General features: G+C 42.5%; 2 protein-coding genes across 2 annotated transcripts in view; both read left to right on the top strand.

Annotated features, from left to right (window-relative positions):
- The first annotated feature begins 8,799 nt into the window (after positions 1-8,799).
- atp6v0b (ATPase H+ transporting V0 subunit b) lies at positions 8,800-14,563 on the top strand. Its single transcript, XM_040171334.2, has 8 exons — positions 8,800-9,127; positions 9,953-10,001; positions 10,747-10,830; positions 11,385-11,462; positions 11,794-11,863; positions 11,960-12,011; positions 12,561-12,751; positions 12,917-14,563. Exons 1-8 carry the CDS (start codon positions 9,043-9,045, stop codon positions 12,941-12,943), a joined length of 636 nt encoding a protein of 211 aa, XP_040027268.1. The 5' UTR covers positions 8,800-9,042; the 3' UTR covers positions 12,944-14,563.
- A 969-nt stretch (positions 14,564-15,532) lies between these two features.
- The window catches only part of b4galt2 (UDP-Gal:betaGlcNAc beta 1,4- galactosyltransferase, polypeptide 2), a 90,163-nt gene continuing 88,526 nt past the window's right edge, over positions 15,533-17,169 (top strand). The window contains exon 1 of the mRNA XM_040171316.2: positions 15,533-16,064. The gene's annotated coding sequence lies outside the window, so the exon portion shown is untranslated. The remainder of the gene's footprint in view (positions 16,065-17,169) is intronic.

Below are 17,169 nucleotides of genomic sequence, written 5' to 3'. Positions count from 1 at the left end.
TCCGCCGGGCCTCACACGCTCTGCCGGAAGCCATTTGAAGTAATATCAAAGAAAGGCGAAATGTTTACAGCAGAACTAAAGCAGTTTGAGGATTATAATCCCTGTGTCCTCCGAACATCCAGATTTAACACCTCTTGGTGTTGGTTGTTGCGTTTATCTGCAGCTGCAGGGAAAAAAGCTGTGTGGAAAAAATACAGCGGCGAGGATTCACGCCAGCAGGAAGAATACCAGGCGACAGCAACAACACGTCAGAATGCAGACCGTTTGTTTGTCTGGGTTTCATGAATAATGCGATATTATACTACACAATGTGTTTTTAGATTAGATCTTATGGCAAGTTTGACTACACATATTCTTCCTCCCTTTGTCTAATTCGGGCCTGTTTTTATAAAACAAAAAAACATCAATTATGTCAGAACGGTAGTTATGTACCGAAAGCACAATGACACGGGTGCAATCACAGGTAAAGTGGAGCCGCTCACCAACTGCTTCCCAGCGATTACTCAACAACAAAGCAGCTCCCAGTCGGTTACAGTCGTCTTCTAAGTCGGTCGAGGTCAAGCGTCGCGGCGTGAGGGGGGCTCCTGTGGACGGGGGCCAGCGTTGACACGTGTCAACGTCAGATGGCCCGTTTAGGAACACCAGCTCGTAGGAAACATGACTGAAGCCTGAAGAAACGAAAAGCAGCGGATATCCCAGTGAGGCCGCCGCTTTCGTGACGCACGCTTTGCCAGCGGCGACGCGATCGCACCAGGACGGAGAGCTCTTCGTTTATTCTCGTGTCACTTAAGTCCGATCTGGCGGCGATTGATTTTGTTTTTCCCTCTGTAACGAGGTAGCTTAGAAACGACGCGGCATTCTGAAGACTGACGACCTGAACTTTTCAATCCGTCAACAGAAGACAGAAGACAGAGTGGGAAGGAGGGAACACCGACAGACGGGAAGAGAGAATGAACGGAGGAGAGCATACGCAGAGCGCCTGAAGGGGGAAAAGGCCGCTTCAGCTTCTATATTCTGAATTTGGAGCTTAGAGTCGTCGATCAGACGACACAAACAACCAGGTTCAAAGTTATTACTTCACTAACAAGGATTTAATATCAATGAGTCGTGCTAACGGTGACACGATCGGCGTTCCTCGGCCGTGGTCATTATGTCTCCTTTCCTTTGGTAAAAGATGCTCCAGTGGTTCCTACGCTGAAGGAGCTAAAGTAAGAAAGCAGTAAAGCTCCTTTTAAACAGCTCTCATCATGGCCGCCACTTGCGCTACATTTCACTCTGTTCTGAGGCAAATTTGACACTTTAAATCCAGCCCTCATGCTCCATTCCTCTCTCTCTCTCTGCCTGCTTCTTTCACCCAGCGTCAGTTATCTACCTCCAGCCGTCGATTTTATGCCTCTGCGGTGATTCCGTATCATTTTCTGTCATTGCTGGGACTTAAAACGCGCGAGTGTGTTTGATCCCTCGGGCCTGTTTTTCAGGGTATGTACGACATTAGTCACGTGACGAGGAACAACCAGTACAACCATTTTCTTCAGTGTCACTTTAGGGTGAATGTGTGAAGGGATTGGGTAATTGCTTTAGAACCGTTACAACCTTTCCCTCGGTGTTCTTGGCGTCACCCTTTCCCACTTGGAGCTGTCGCAGCGTCCAATTGAAAGGCCGGCGCTCAGGTTTCGGTTTGATGAAGGCGGCGCGTCAGCTGGGATGGAGGAACGGACCTGGAGCAGAAGTGGCTCTTAGTGGGTCCTCGCTGGAATTGAGGTTGGATTGTAGGCACCAAAAAAAGACCCGCGGCCTAAAGATTAGAAAGCAAACACCTGGACGAGGCTCGACTTCCAAAGCGCTGGGTGGAAATCTGAGTCAAAATCTTCTTTCCGCGCTCAGAATGGAGGCGTTTTACAAATGCACGGACACACTGTGAGTTTGCTTTTTGTCTGGAAGCCGTGGTGTGCTGTTAGAGACCTTCTATGCGAAAGTGAAGGAAAGAAAATCAATCAAGTTAAAACCCAAATCACTTGAAATGGCTTCAGTTAAAGCTTCACTGATCAGATGTACTGTAGTGAAAACTGATCCAATGTCTTCATCCCCGCAGCTCTACAGAACATTCTGGCACCTTTAAGCTCAATATTCAAGCCTCAGCGTTATTGTTTTGATTCGTTCTCATCAGCTTTTCAGGCCGATCAGGTAGAAGACATTTTACAATCGGGATGATGAACTTTTATATTTGCACATTATTTAACCCTGACGAAGACCAACGATGGAGACCATAACAATATTTACTGCGGTAATAAGTATCTACCTGAGTTATTTCTGCCCCCTGCTGGATATTTAAAAGAATACATGTTCATTTCGGATTTGCTTAACCTTTCACTAAATTAATGTGATTATTTCAATACATTTTGCGGGAAAATTGATTGTATTTTTACCCGAACCCGAGGCAATGTCCTCAAGTGTCTTATTTTGTTTGTTAGTAGCAGATCCTCAAAGCGGAGAACAAGAGAATCTTTTATAACTTTGTATCGAACATCACAGAAAGTTATTATTTGCATTGTTTTGGAAAACCGAGTATTCGCCAAATAAATTGTTTGAGAGTTGCCAACAAAACCTCCATTTTAACTAACATCTTAACTCAACAGATCACCATTCGACACACACACACACACACACACACACACACAATATGGTAAATTCCCTTTCACACCACTTTTCAACCTGGGTGCTTCCGATTACGCACACACTCTTTGTCGCTGTTTGGAGGTCGGAGCCTGATTCAGGGACACTTCAACACCAAACCACTGATTTGACATTTAGTGGACGACCTTGTCCACCTAAAAGGTCACCCATTGATCGCTGTGTAAATGAAGGCATGCGACAGTGAAAGGAGAACAAAACGAACCTCCTAACTAGATAAAGGCGGCGAGTTCCGCGCGACGCCCCTGTGCGCCGTTAGAGAAGCAATTAGGCAAATGCATGTGTGTCTTTGTTACTGCCGGCTGCCTACGTGCTGCTGGAAGAGTTAATCAACCGATCTTTGCACAAAGCAAGTTGGACAAATTAAGCAGGCCGGTCTCTGTTATGTGACGGCTGGAGATTGACGACCTGTTGCTTGTTTCAAGTCTTCTTCAATACAACACAATATTCGTTTGCATTTTGGTGACATTTAGAGTAAAATATAGATGGTAAAGCAGGGTATGCTTCAGAGGGAGGATCCCTTGTTACTTGTTTAGCCACTTCCTATGAAGACAGACAGCTAAAGCAACAAAAAGTAAACCCGTTTGTAACTTTAACTCACAAGAGAAACTGTTATTAATTTAAACTTCTACTCGCTTTGTACCATTAAAAAACAACTTCCATCATTATTTTTTCTCCAATAAGGGGATTATTCCTATATGATTTAAAACTACTGAAAATTGCCCTTCATGAAAAACACTTTGAAGAGGCGTTTGAGATATTTATTAGCTCACTGCGTCGTGAGGGAGACTTTCGACATTTCTAATAATCGCCACTCAAACTGCTTTAACGAACAAGGATGTTTGGCCTTTCCACTCAACACAACTAACGGAGGGCTTTCAATCTCCATATGCTGACTTGTGCTGAAAGGCGCATTTAAATAGCTTATTATATTACATAATGATATCATACCGTAAAGCAGTTTAATTTTCCCCGGTCCTGTTTAATCAGCCGTGTGAGAGAGCTTCACTTCACTGCCTGCTGAAACCAGGAGCCAACGGCTTCCACCACGGAGGGGGGAGACGGACAATAGATTTCGCACACAGTCAATTTCTACACTCAAGTAATTAGGGTTTTGGAAAAATCCCCCGTTACATCTCTACTGGCAGCATCCACAACAGGCTCGCAGACGGGCAGCTCAGAGGGAAGGCGACCAGAAACACACTGAGGCCGAGAGATGCATCGCGTTGATTTACATACGCAGCAATCGCACAAACAGCAGCACGGACGGATCAATGCGGTCAGATTCCGCCTGCTGTTCCAAAACAGCAGCACTCAGCTGGGTGATTACGCCATCAAAGTGTTGGCACATCATACTTTACGGAAGGTTGTTCATTATTAAGTATTGGTGCGTTATACCCAAAGGTGAGAAAGGATCAGACTTTCATAACAGCGTTAAACGCTGTTTTGAAGGATATTCAGTCTATTACAACACGTTGGATAACGCTTTAAAACACAGCTTACAATCTATTCTTCAATATACGGCGTAATATTAGGATTTGGATTATATTATATCAGCGTAGAATCAACACATACAAGTTCTTAAATGCTCATAAATGATCTAAGAACAAGGTTCTTTAATTCTGTCGAGTGTTGTTCTTGGAGGAGCCAGGACGTTCTGATAATATAACACAAGCTTATGTAAGCAGCCCGCAACAAATGCAGAACCATAACTAGCTGCTTGTTCCGGCCTGTTATTGGAGGCTCAATGTACTTTTGTTAAAATGGTTTGTTTGTGCGGAAGTAAGTGCTCGGACGCATTAACTGTGGCATCAGCACGCACAATTATAACCGGCCGATGTCAATGGGTGATGATTCAAGTGCAGAACGGCAAAGAGAAAATCTATGTGCACACAACAGGTTTGAATGAAAGTGTGCGTCCTCATTTAGAGCCTCGTTGTGCGCTTTGCATGCATGCGACAAATCTCTGCACAGAGAAGCAAACTATAGTCCTGACACCTCAAAACCCTGCATGTCAGAAAATACACACAGACCTCCACAATCTAAGGAGGAGAACGTTTTGACTAATTGTATTACAAAAAACATGTGTTCATTCATTTGTCTACTACGGAGGGAAATGACGTTTCAGAATAATCGCAGTCAATCGTGCTGCTTGAGCAGGTTGCTGCGGGGGCTTGTACGCTCTCAACGGGGCTCCGGCTTGATGATTTTAAATGGAACATTATGCTCACCGCCTTGTCTGTTGTATTAACTGGTGCATCGGTCAGTATCTCTGGAGAGGGGACGGGTTCCTGGAAACAACGCGGGGAGAAGGCAAAAAAATGCACACACTATGTTTGTTGTTGCTGCAACGTGAATATAAAAAGGTGTAGCTGGGATAGGATGGTCACGTGACCCGGGTGCAGTTATACATCCAGGAACTTCATCCCAAAGAATACCTGAGTGTTTTATACTCATTACATTTCTGTTCCTGTTAGTTAAATGGGCATAAACATTCATCTGAACGGCCCGACATAATAATAAAAAAGGCTTGGTTTTGAGTTGCTTAACCGAATACTGTGTGCATGTAAACACATTCATTGACACTGAGGCCTTGGAGCCGTTGATAAGAGGAAATGTGCTTTGAATGAAAACGTATCATTTAACGCAATAAAATGTGTATTAAGCTGCATGCATTACAATGGGTGCCGATGGGTTCAGCTTTGACATTGGTAATGTTCAGTAAAGCATAATCATTCACAGGACAGCTGGATGCTTTCAGGTGGTGACGTGCATCCATTCATCTTTCTTTTGTCCCTAGTGAGGGGAAGCCATTACCTATGATGCAGAGTGCTGCAGGGACAAAGTATTTCTATAGAAAGTTAGCATGACCCCAAGTTCTGTAAAAAACAACAACAATGGGATTTCAACATGGAGTTTTGGATTAGTGCAGAAAACAAACTTTGAGCAAACACGTGTTAATAATTATAACATGTTGCGTTCAGCAAGAAAACTTTACCACAATAAGCCGAAGGGGGGAGAGTCGCAGTGATGACAATGAGGCGTCTCATTGAGACACTTGTCACCAACAGCCCTAATTAATGCCAGCAACAAAGCTACTGCTAAAAACAATAGAGTTATTTTAAGTTTCCACCACCAGACCAGCGCAGCAACAACCCAACGGCCTTTTCTCTACAGCAGGGTGACGCACCTTGGAGGGGTCTGTGCTCCGTTCGGACCTCGCTATAAGCTTCTTTATGGATTTCTTCCATAGCTTTTGAAATCGATCCCTTTATGGGAAACAGTTTCCCCATTGACCTTTATTTGAAGTTCAAGTATTTATAGGGAAGCGTGTCTGAAAGAAGTGGAGAAAGAAGAGGACAAACCAAACCGGAGCGGATCAATGAATCCCAGAAGAAAATGTCAAACAGTTGAAAGACAAGCGCGCACAAAGGTCGCCACGGTTACCCGGCTCTTTTTTCAATGATTCGTCTGACTAAGTCAAAGGGATTTTTGACTAATACGTGAATATTTGAATGTGTGCCGACCTGTGATTTCACCCTGAATACAACATGAATAGATAAAATGAGTTACCTTTTCATGGTAAAAAGAAGTCAGCGTAATACTTTAATGTGGTCTACTGAGAGAAGAATGCTGAGCTTTTGCTGTACGGTAAAACCCGTTTTTGGCTAATATAATAATCATAATAATAATACATTTGATTTATAACGCACACTTCATCAGCAGATCTCAAAGTGCGAGTAACCTAAGAAGGCAGAGACGCAAAGGAGTTACAGAAAATGCAGCGGATGTGTTTTCTTTGCTGGTTCCTTCCTAGTGGATCATCACAGGATCCTCCGATACGGCGCACAGCTGGAGGACACAGACAAACAGGCAGATTGTCTGCTCTGGGTTTAATAAGAAAGGAAATTACGGAAATTGCTCAATATGTGCAGAAAAAATTAACTATTTTACTTTTCCAGCAACCAGGACGCCTGAAGTGCAAAATGCAGCCTGACAAGTCAAGTTAAGAGCGGTGAGAAAACAACAGCCGCGAGTCAGATACCAAATAACATCAACAGTTGCACAAATATCAACGAGTGAAACAAGCAATGGAACACTAATTACACCTGAAGGCTGCATAGAGAAAACCTCCTACTATGATTTCACTTTGGGAAGAGTAAAGGAGACAATCGGCTTAACGTTGATTAAGTCAATGTTGAGCTACAAAAAAGTCAGACCATCACCTCATCAGCGGAGGACTTGGAATGAGAGGGATCACAGCTTGAAGCTTTAATTGTGTTTTTCTATTTCTGATAAACAGAAGGCTCCAGTTATAAATGATTATTGTATGAACAACCATCTGCACACAGTTTGCTTCACACCGAGTGAGAAAACATTTCTTTTATCTTTTATTGATGCTGTAAAGTCTTTCCCACACTTGGTTACACCTCATTGTTGATGAAAGCTGTGATGATGAAGAAAGATTACTCTTCCTTTTGTATCACAGCGTGCAGATCAGCAATGGTCCAAGTGGCACCTTCGGGATCCAAGCACCCATGTTCAACTATTCATTCAATTAATACATGCATAGATGTATATATTAAAAGAACAGATGGAAAGCTTCCACATTCTTTATTACGTCAATGCGATATAACAGCGATAACTAAGATGCTGGTTTGCATTACGTTTTATTTTCATCAGCATTTGTGGATGAAGCCGTTTCTAGGGCATCAAAGGAATATGAAAAGACCTTCTCATAAAGCTGAGCAACAAAACATACACACAAATTGGTGTTGGTGCACCTCTACAGGTTTAAGACAGCGTCGAAAACAGATAAAAAATAAATAAAAAGCAGGAGCAATAATCCCTCCTTACTGACGTTTGGTTTGGATTACGAAGGACAGAATATATCTACTTTTGAGCTGCTTATTCAAGTTGACTTCAGGGTTTCCAGGGCATATTGTCCTCGATAAATCATTTCTGATATGTGAAATAATTGAAGAGAAATCTAACAGCCGTTAAAGGCTGAGTGACTTCTGTGGTCTCAGAGGAGAAAAGTCCTGGAGATTGCCAACAATTATGAGACGAGGGCGGGAACACTTTCCTTTGAGGTAGGAAGCACTGGCAGGATGCCTGTCTTGAAATAAATTAAGAAGGAAATTCTGGGTTCCTTTGTCATTCTCTCAGCAAAGACCTTTTTTTTTAACCGTATTATAATTCATTTAAATGTTTGGGTGAAACTTCTTCAAAAGTATTAACAACATTTGATCCACTTTTTTTGTCTTGAATGCCCACATTACACACATTCTAACAATCAATTTGCTCTCCATTTGCAGTTAAATGAAGGAACGCTTCACAGGAGAATAATACTAATGAAAATGACCCTTATACTCTCATAAGGACTTATACGGTCTATCAAACTCGACCACAGCTGTTGTATTCCACAGATTTGGTAATGTGCTTCTACACTGATGGAGTAGAGCTTAAAGTATATAAATCTGTAAGCCAGTGTAATTTCAAATATTTTCCAAAGTAAAATCGACTGAATGCAACTGTGTGGTTTGAAGTTGCAAGGTGGGTTTCACTGGCATAGAGTGTATTTATGTGGATGTGGTGATATAGTATAATAAAATCATAAAGTATTAAGAAAATTGAAAGAACTGACATTTCATTTTTTCTTAGTCATCGTATTAGTGGGTAACGATTTTCCCAGTTGGCTATTCATAAATGTCAGGTAGAAAAAAGTAATTAGCTTTTGTTGTTCAGCAGGAATTATTTATTGGATGAGAAAGGGGAATTCATACATTCAAGCAGCCAAGGTTATACTAATTACTCATTAATGAAAATGTAGGGGTTTAACTAAGATGTACTGAACAAATCAATCTCTTCTTTATGTTCTGTGGTTGTTATTTAACTAAAACTACAAGAGTGACATCTAGCGTCTGCGGCGCGCACTGCAGCTCCCACTGGGCTGCATTCCATTAGTATCACAGGTTGTGATACTCGCGTCTCCGAGGACTCGGCTGCGCATTTGTGTATTCTGTGTGTAGCACATTTCTAAACACAAACTAAGTTTTAATGATCGTCTGTGGTAACATAATACGAATAAATAAACATTTAGAATAAAATGACTTCAACCAAGGTGAAGAAAAAACATAGCCGGACGCAGCCTTCCTGTCGCCGGTCACATGCTTGTCAAGCTGGATCACCTGACATCACCCAGCTTCTCCTTTCGATGCTCAGCCTTTCCATCGACCGATAGCTTGTCTTAAAAACAGCATTATTTCGTCTTCTTAGCGTTCCTGGCGTCAAATTTTAAATTTGGGCCGACGATATTTTGCCGATCCAGCAGGTTAGACGTCCGGATAGATGCTGCTAGAGTGTATGATGAACGGACACGCTATTTTGTATACGGGGGTCACTTTGGCCTTCTGGAGCACCATACTAATCGTTGGTAAGATTATATTTTTTCCGTAAAAAATGGGGAATATTGGAATGAATGAATGAAATCGTATATTTCTTACACTTATGTAACAACGGCCGTGTAGTCGGTCGCTCTTTCTTCATGACACATCGCGATTGCGTTTGACAGTCAGAATTTGGGACCTGGCTATGTTATGGGACGAGAGGCTCTGCAGCTGGTTCCATTTTGTTTGCTAGCTCCTGTCAATCGGTCAATATTGCAGATGCGGTTGTTTATTGGTTTTAGCACTTTATAACAAGAATCCAGAATATGCTGCTGATTATTTATCGCATTTGAAAGGAACCCACCTTCTCCCACGTTAGAAGTCGCTAACTTTAGCATTCATTGCGACTTAACGTTCAGCTAACGTTAATGTCAGAGCACGTTAGCTTATAGCTAACCGCTTTCAGAAAAAAACATCCGAGGTTTTAAACGTTTGACATGATAGTTTATTATTTATTTAGGCTGGTTCAACAATGAATGTGAAGGCATCTTGGTTTAAAAACGCTTAAGTAATGTCGCTTGGCTGAGCTAACGTTAGCCGGTTAGCTGAAACCTATTTAGACGCTCTCAAACAGGAACTGCAGCAGCCTTCACGTGAGAGTGAGCGATCACACCGAAGCTGCGACTTCTTTCCACGACTTTAGCACATAAATGTGACACTGTTCAGGGAAAGATATTATTAGTGCAGTAACACACTGCAAATGTCTGTATTAAAGCTCTGTCATACACACACACACACACACACACACACACACACACACAGATGCTTGTAAATATGATTGACACTTCTTTCCTGTCTTTTTGCTTCCACAGGGCTCTGCTATACCATATTTGACCTCGGGTTCCGCTTCGATGTGGCATGGTAAGCAGGTTTGGAATAAAGCTACTTGACTGGAGGTTCATTACTGCGTTTAGGGCATCTGTGGGATATATGATGTTTAATTATGGACTCAAACAATGGCGCAAATAAAACTTCTCAAGCCATATAGACTTAGATGGACTAATGTTATGTATAATAATCAATGACATATTCTTTTTTTTATTTTTTTTTTTAATCTTTCTAATATGGGATGGCCATTTTTCACTTTGTTCATTGTTTTGTCAGCAAAGTGAAAAAAGAACAGGCAGGTAAACCACTTATAAATGCACTATTTGGAATTCATTTTTCGTATTCTCTTAAGTCTGTTCTCTCACTGAGACTTTTTGCAACCAGATTTTATTTACTTGAATGTATTTTTACAATTATGCTTACCCCATCTTAGTTCATATAAACAGTGTGGCATCAAACATTAAAGAGTTTTCTCTTCTTTTAACTTAATCAGCATGGCCAAATACAGTTGGGGCTGTATTCAGCTCTCCTGTTTTGACGCAGTGGGCCCGATCTACCAGAAATAGGCTAATATCTGGCATCGAGCTTACAGGTGCCATCGTTACTGTGTTTTTAGTCTTGTTTCAAGTGGGTGATTGATCATTTCAGGCAACCATATTGTAGCTCACACGCGTTCCAACGCGTACTGAGGGACGTTTCCTGCTTTTGTGTTTTTGGTGCCTGAACACGTTTCCTTGTCAAAGTGTAGCTCACCAGCTCGTGCTTCTTTTGCCTGCAGGTTCCTGACGGAGACCTCTCCTTTCATGTGGGCCAATCTGGGCATCGGCTTGGCCATCTCTCTGTCTGTGGTGGGCGCAGCCTGGTGAGCACCAAACCACACCGGTGTCTCAGAGAATCACTTCCTCTTTCCACAGTGTTCATCATGTGTAAATGTGGAACCGGGAAATGTTCGAATTAGCAACTTGGGCAAATGCAAAGTTTTTTTTACTGAACGAAACGGGAAAAAGTGCCACTAAATGAATCCTCAGCTTGAACGGCCTGTGGGAGAGAAAGTTAATTCTAGCTGATTTGATGCTGATTCACCAAGCACACTCAGCCTCTGGTCTGGGACACGCGTCTAAAACCAGGGTCAACAATCCTCTCCTGTTTGTTCGAGCTACCTCGTCTCGTCTTCTCCATCCACTACTTGATATTTTATTGGGGTTTTTATGTAACCGAGCCACCTGCTAGTTTCCTCTTAAATCAGGAATGTCCATTTAGTACTTTTTTTTTTACCTAAGTTGCCATTATAGAAGCAAACTTAGACGAGGTGTTTGCTTGCTTTTCTTTGGTGCCCCTTGTTGTTCATTTCGGATCACTTGCCAGTTTTGTTGTGATGTGATAAACGTTTTGCTGATAGTTGTTTTTGTGTTCTAGGGGGATCTACATCACTGGCTCAAGCATCCTCGGCGGTGGAGTCAAGGCTCCACGAATCAAAACCAAGAATTTGGTCAGGTAAGCTCATTCGAGAACTAAAAAGTAACTGCTGCACCACTGCGATTTCTATTCTCTTCTCTTCCGTCCGTCTTCCTTTACGTCCTGAAACTGGATAATCTCAGCGGGATACTTATAATTAGCTAAACACTATTAAATAATGCTGTTAATCAAGGTAGTTGAAAATGTTTAATTGCAGACTTCCCACAGAATACAAGTGTTAAATGCATTCCACGTGGAAAAAAATAGTCGCCAATTATTATCAGCAATTTACTTCAAAACAAATCTAGTTATATATAGTTCTCAGGGGAGAATCTTATTACGCTTGTTTTTTTTATTTTCTCCCTTTCAGCATCATCTTCTGTGAAGCTGTGGCGATCTATGGGATCATCATGGCCATTGTAATCAGCAACATGGCCGAGGTAAGCGCTGAGCATGGAAACAATAAAAGATAATTGGACACATCGTGACGAGAAGTTCAATCATTTCTTTTGAATAAACCCTTTTTCTTTCACTAGAACTTCTCTGGAACGACCCCTGAGAGCATCGGAGCGAGGAACTACCAAGCTGGTGAGAACGCTCGCGTAAAGATACCGATGGTGGACAAAAGAAAACATCCGTTACAAAAAATGTCCGCAGCACAAACTGCACCAGAAATCAGACTATGACACATGTTGTACTAACTCTCACTTTGATGCTTCCAGCTTAAATAATATTATGTTTTAATGTGGCTTAATAGCAAGTTACATGCTTGAAAAATGGCAACACTACAAATATAAGCAAAGACTGCAAAAAAACTACAAACTATGAAGATTGGAAGAAAAACACAATAAAGCTATGAAATAAACTTGCAGTTCACTCCAGAATATTTACATTTTACACGCGTACTCTATTCACTCATAAAATATTACGCATGCAAATATGGTAATATTAAAGCAATTCATATTTTAAGATTAAAAATTATATCTCATTGAATATGGCACCAGCTGCTTCCTGCTTCTGGTTTCCAGAACTCACAGGAAATTAGATTTCTGTTGCCTGACGTTACACCGGTCGCACGCGGGTGGTCTCTCTCTCTCTCTCTCTCTCGTGACTCGTTTCGTTTTTCCGTCCCGCCAGGTTACTCCATGTTTGGAGCCGGTCTGACCGTCGGCTTCTCCAACCTCTTCTGCGGCATCTGCGTCGGCATCGTGGGCAGCGGCGCGGCGCTGGCGGACGCCCAGAACGGCAGCCTCTTCGTGAAGATCCTCATCGTGGAGATCTTCGGCAGCGCCATCGGCCTCTTCGGCGTCATCGTGGCCATTCTGCAGGTGAAATGAGACGGGCTGCTTCAATTCACTCACCCCACTGGTGTTTCTTCCTCAGGGGAGACGGGTATCCGTTGCATTTGGCCGTAGTTCTCTCAAGGAAGCTGCACGTGTTGAGTTCAATGTGTGAGAGATCGCGCTAACAGCTGTTCTGTTTTCCTCCCGCAGACATCGAAGGTAAAGATGGGTGACTAGAAGATGGGACAAAAAAGACACTGCTGGAAAACAAGACGGATTATTGTGTAAATACATCGTAAATTATTTAAATGTCTCTATCTTCCTGGTGTTGTTTTTTTAACCCATCATTTATGCAAGAGTGGACCGTACGCACCCAACTGTATTTTCCTGAGAGGAAACATGAATGTTGAATAAGGTAAACGGGCAAAAAAAAAAAGATGCCGGTGTTTTGTGTGCGCATTTCTGGATTATCAGACCCCCTCAGTTCAGTGCGATAAGTAGCGCGAGCAGAATGTTCATGAGCCGCAGGAGTTCCCGTCTGTTTCCTGACACCAGCCAGAGTGTTCGAGGCGACGACTCGCAGCTCCCAAACCCCACAGGCGGGTTCACAGCGGTTGGGTTTGAATCCACGCCGTACGATTTCTGGCCACTCTTTGATAAATGATGAGTTTAACAATGACACCTGCGAATTTGAAAATATTTCTGTGTGTGTGTGTGTGTGTGTGAGAGAGAGATGGACAAGTGATTTTTCTTTTTTTCACGTGAAGCATCAGGGTGTTTGTCATTGTGTTCATTACTGTAGCCTGTTTTTTTTTTTTCCTCAAACTGTCCTGGTAAAAATAAGCAAGCGGTCCTTAATCCACGCCGCCGCCCCCACACAGTATTTATTTACTCCCGCCGTGAAACCGAACTGGTGAGGTCACTGGACTCGCTCTTTGGGAGCCAACAGCTCCTCAGAACTTTATGGAGCCAAGATGTCGACGTTTGATGCCAACGAGCCTCCTGAACACATCTGGCAGCCATAACCTTCTTGCTTACTGCCCCCCCGAGTCATCTCTATTTCATCCACTTTCTCAAGTTACTAGTAAACCGTCTTAGACCGCAACAGGAGTTTATTTTGGAGCCACTCTGTAGTACCAGAGGTCTTGACAAATAACCCTTTTGTAAAGACTGGTGGTTGACTTTGCTTTTATGTAACATCAGCTGATCTGGCACCAAGAAAACACTGATTCAATCACATAAACAATTTGATGGATGCAGGCGCAGAAGTTCTATAGAGCCTCACTTTTATTTATTTTTTAAACCCTAGAATGCTTATACATCCACGTTTCCATTGTTTTCTAACATTCCTTAAAGAAGCTGAACGTGTGTGTGCGTGTGCGTGTGTGTGTGCGTGTAAAGCCGAGTTGTATTTTTGGGTTAAGGTGCAATTCAAATGATAGAATTAGACTTCTGCTACGTCACAACAAAGCCATCAAAAAACCCATCATCAAAGTTACACGTTCTTTTTCTTTTGGTTAGCTGGTAGCTTTGCAGCACAGCTGTTGACGCTGACTCTGTGTATCTGTAAATGGATAATTCCTCTGAACCGTTTGTCAAGTTGATGTCGGCACAGAGAGCAAAAGGCCCTCGAGGTGGTTTTATTATTATACCGAGATGTAACTCCAGCGTTTGTTGGGCCGACCAGGCTGCGCATCGAACGCCGGGCTTTCACTGAGTGTTGTTGGTACCGTGTGTGCATTATGTTGATGTGGTGGTGATCAGACAAACTCATTGTTTTTGACATTGTGTATGATGATAAAAGATCTTGCTTCTGGCTTCATAAATGTCCTTGAGAGAATAAAGTTGTCCAATCAAGATCTTTGTTTTTTTTAAATTTTTTTTTATTTACACCCGACGTTGTGTTTTTTTTGTTGCTCCCCATAAACAGTTGTGTGTGCTGCTGACTTCTGATTCCTGCAGTTCTTTATATCGTCCACTAGATCGAAGCAGAGAACCACAACATCGATTAAATACGCGACAACTCACCAGAGGAAGCAATTAGTCTTCCACATCCCGTTATTGTTCTACACAATGTTAATTCAATGAACTTGTTTATAATGGGAATTTTAATGAAACAACACAGCATCAGCTAAGAATTATTCAACGTGATCATTATGGTTCTCAAATATATTATTGTTCTTTTGCAGTGCTGAAGATCTCATAACCTCCAGTAATAAACACCATATTTGTCAGTATCATTGTGATGCCAGATGCTTTATAGGCCAATGGCTGGTAAAAAAAAGAGCATACAGAAGAAACTATCAACATAATCTTAAATTTAACTGACAAATCCAATGAAAAATTCAACCAATACCGTAAATCCAATTTCTATTAGTCAAGGAACAAAAAGTAACAGGGAGCCAGTACTGTAATGTCAGAGAAACCTATAAAATAACCCTTTAATAATAATAAAAATGAACCCAACCGAAACGTTCTATATTCAGATGTCACTGTATTGGCCTTTCCTTTTTATTTAAAGTCAAATATTAATGCAATTATTTGTATACACATGTGAATTAATACCATACTCTCTATGGGGCACTATTATAAACCAATAGAGAAGACTAATACTGTATTTATTGAGACTAGTGATCAATCACTCGCCTACTTTGGTATAAGAAAGAAACCACAAACGACACATTTTTAAAACGAGAGTGCGATAAAAAAAACAATGTGTTTTAAAAGAACAATAATTCCCCGTTTGTTTCGTGTGAGGATTTCGCGGTCAGAAATGAGATTATAAAAAAAAAAATCAACATCTGAGCAAGGAACCAAAATAAAATTGCCTTCTTTTTTTTGGCGCATCCGGGCTTCCGTAGACAGCAGGAACGAAGGATCCTGCTCGCTGCCTCAGCCCGAGAGCATCCTTTCTCCTCGCCTCCGCGTCCTCCTCTCCAAAACACAGCGGGATGGCGGAGGACCGGGAGGAAAGCTTCTCCGCGCTCACCGGATCGCGCTAGAATCCCGTTTTCGGGTTCCGCTTCGCGTCTGGCGCTCGTTGTGCTGCCCGACATGAGGAGGCTTTGCTGCTGATGCAGAGGAGACATCACAGCCTGTCTGTGGAAACCCGAAGAATATCACGCTTTAGTCATCGCCTGCACAGCCGGCTGGGGCTCAGCCTCCAGCGTTTAGTTCTTTCATTTTTATTTTTATTTTTATTTTTATTTTTATTTTTCTACAAGCATTTCTGGCAACCTAAATACTCTTTTCGCAGTTTTTATTTTCTCGTTACCCCCCCCCCACCCCCCCTTCCCGTCCTCGGCTGAATGAAATCACCGGGGATCATCGAGAAGATGCCCACATAAAAGTCCTTAAGGTAGGTGCCCTGCGCGCTTCCTGGGATGCATTGTGTCCACCAGCATCGCATGCTCGCTTTTCCTTTGTTTCCACCCAGGCGTCCTGCACGCACTCTGCAACCTTCTGCTTCTGCTTCTGCGACTTACGCGAAATAATATCGCCCCTCCACCATCCCTCCTACCGTCTTTTGTTATCATGCACGTTTCCATCAACTAGCAGCATCTTTACACCCGCCATGCTGGGCTTCACCCAGCCTCCCTGCACTGTGCTTCTACTGTAACACACACACACACACATCCAGCCGTGCAGTTTGCGTTTGATTTACAGTTTTTTAGAGCTTTTTAAAATCCACTTTTTGACAACAGCTCTCGAATTGTTGGTGGTCCGGTCCGCCCCGGATCTGAAGGGAGGATGCAACGTGTGCAGCCGCGGCATCTGAACGGCAGCACCTCTTGTCTCATGGTCTGGTGAAAGCACACTAAGAACAAAGTGTGCACAGCCAGCGTTGCACTAGGGAAATGAGAGGGAAGATGAGGAGGAGGAGGAGGAGGAGGAGGAGGAGGAGGAGGAGGAGGAGGAGGAGGATGGGGGCTTCTCCATCATGAAGCTTAACTTAACCAGGCGTTTACACAGAAGCTCTGTACCTAGACCTTAATCCAATCTGACGTCGCTCTCATTTATGACACAGCATCTCTTTAGGGCCGTGGAGGATAAAGGAGCGAGTGGACTGGAAGTACGTCGCTTTGTGATGTAACTAAGTTCTCCAGTGTGGAGGCCCTTGGCGTTTTGTTTTTTTATGCTGTATTGCACATAACATTTTGGTTTTTGACTTTGGACACTAACTTTCTTGTTTTGTACGGTGACATGTCAGGGTTATTGTCAGTATAGATTCATCTGTTTGTTATCATACATATTTATTCTGTTAGGAGTAAAGTAGGGAGAAATCGGCCATCACACTGTCCTCGAGCCACAGATGTTTTCATCAAATAACTTCTTTTGACCGATTTCAAATTCAAAACCGTTTTGTAGTTTGCAATAAGCCAATGTTTGGTATTTAAACTTGAAAATGCACATCAATTATTTTGAGTTAACAGGGTTATCATTAATAAACCCCACTTATCAGA

Source organism: Gasterosteus aculeatus, chromosome 3 (genome assembly GCF_964276395.1).
Source record: "Gasterosteus aculeatus chromosome 3, fGasAcu3.hap1.1, whole genome shotgun sequence".
NCBI classification, from domain to species: Eukaryota; Metazoa; Chordata; class Actinopteri; order Perciformes; family Gasterosteidae; genus Gasterosteus; species Gasterosteus aculeatus.
Note: the sequence above shows the minus strand (reverse complement) of the source record. Positions and strands in the feature narration are given on the sequence as shown.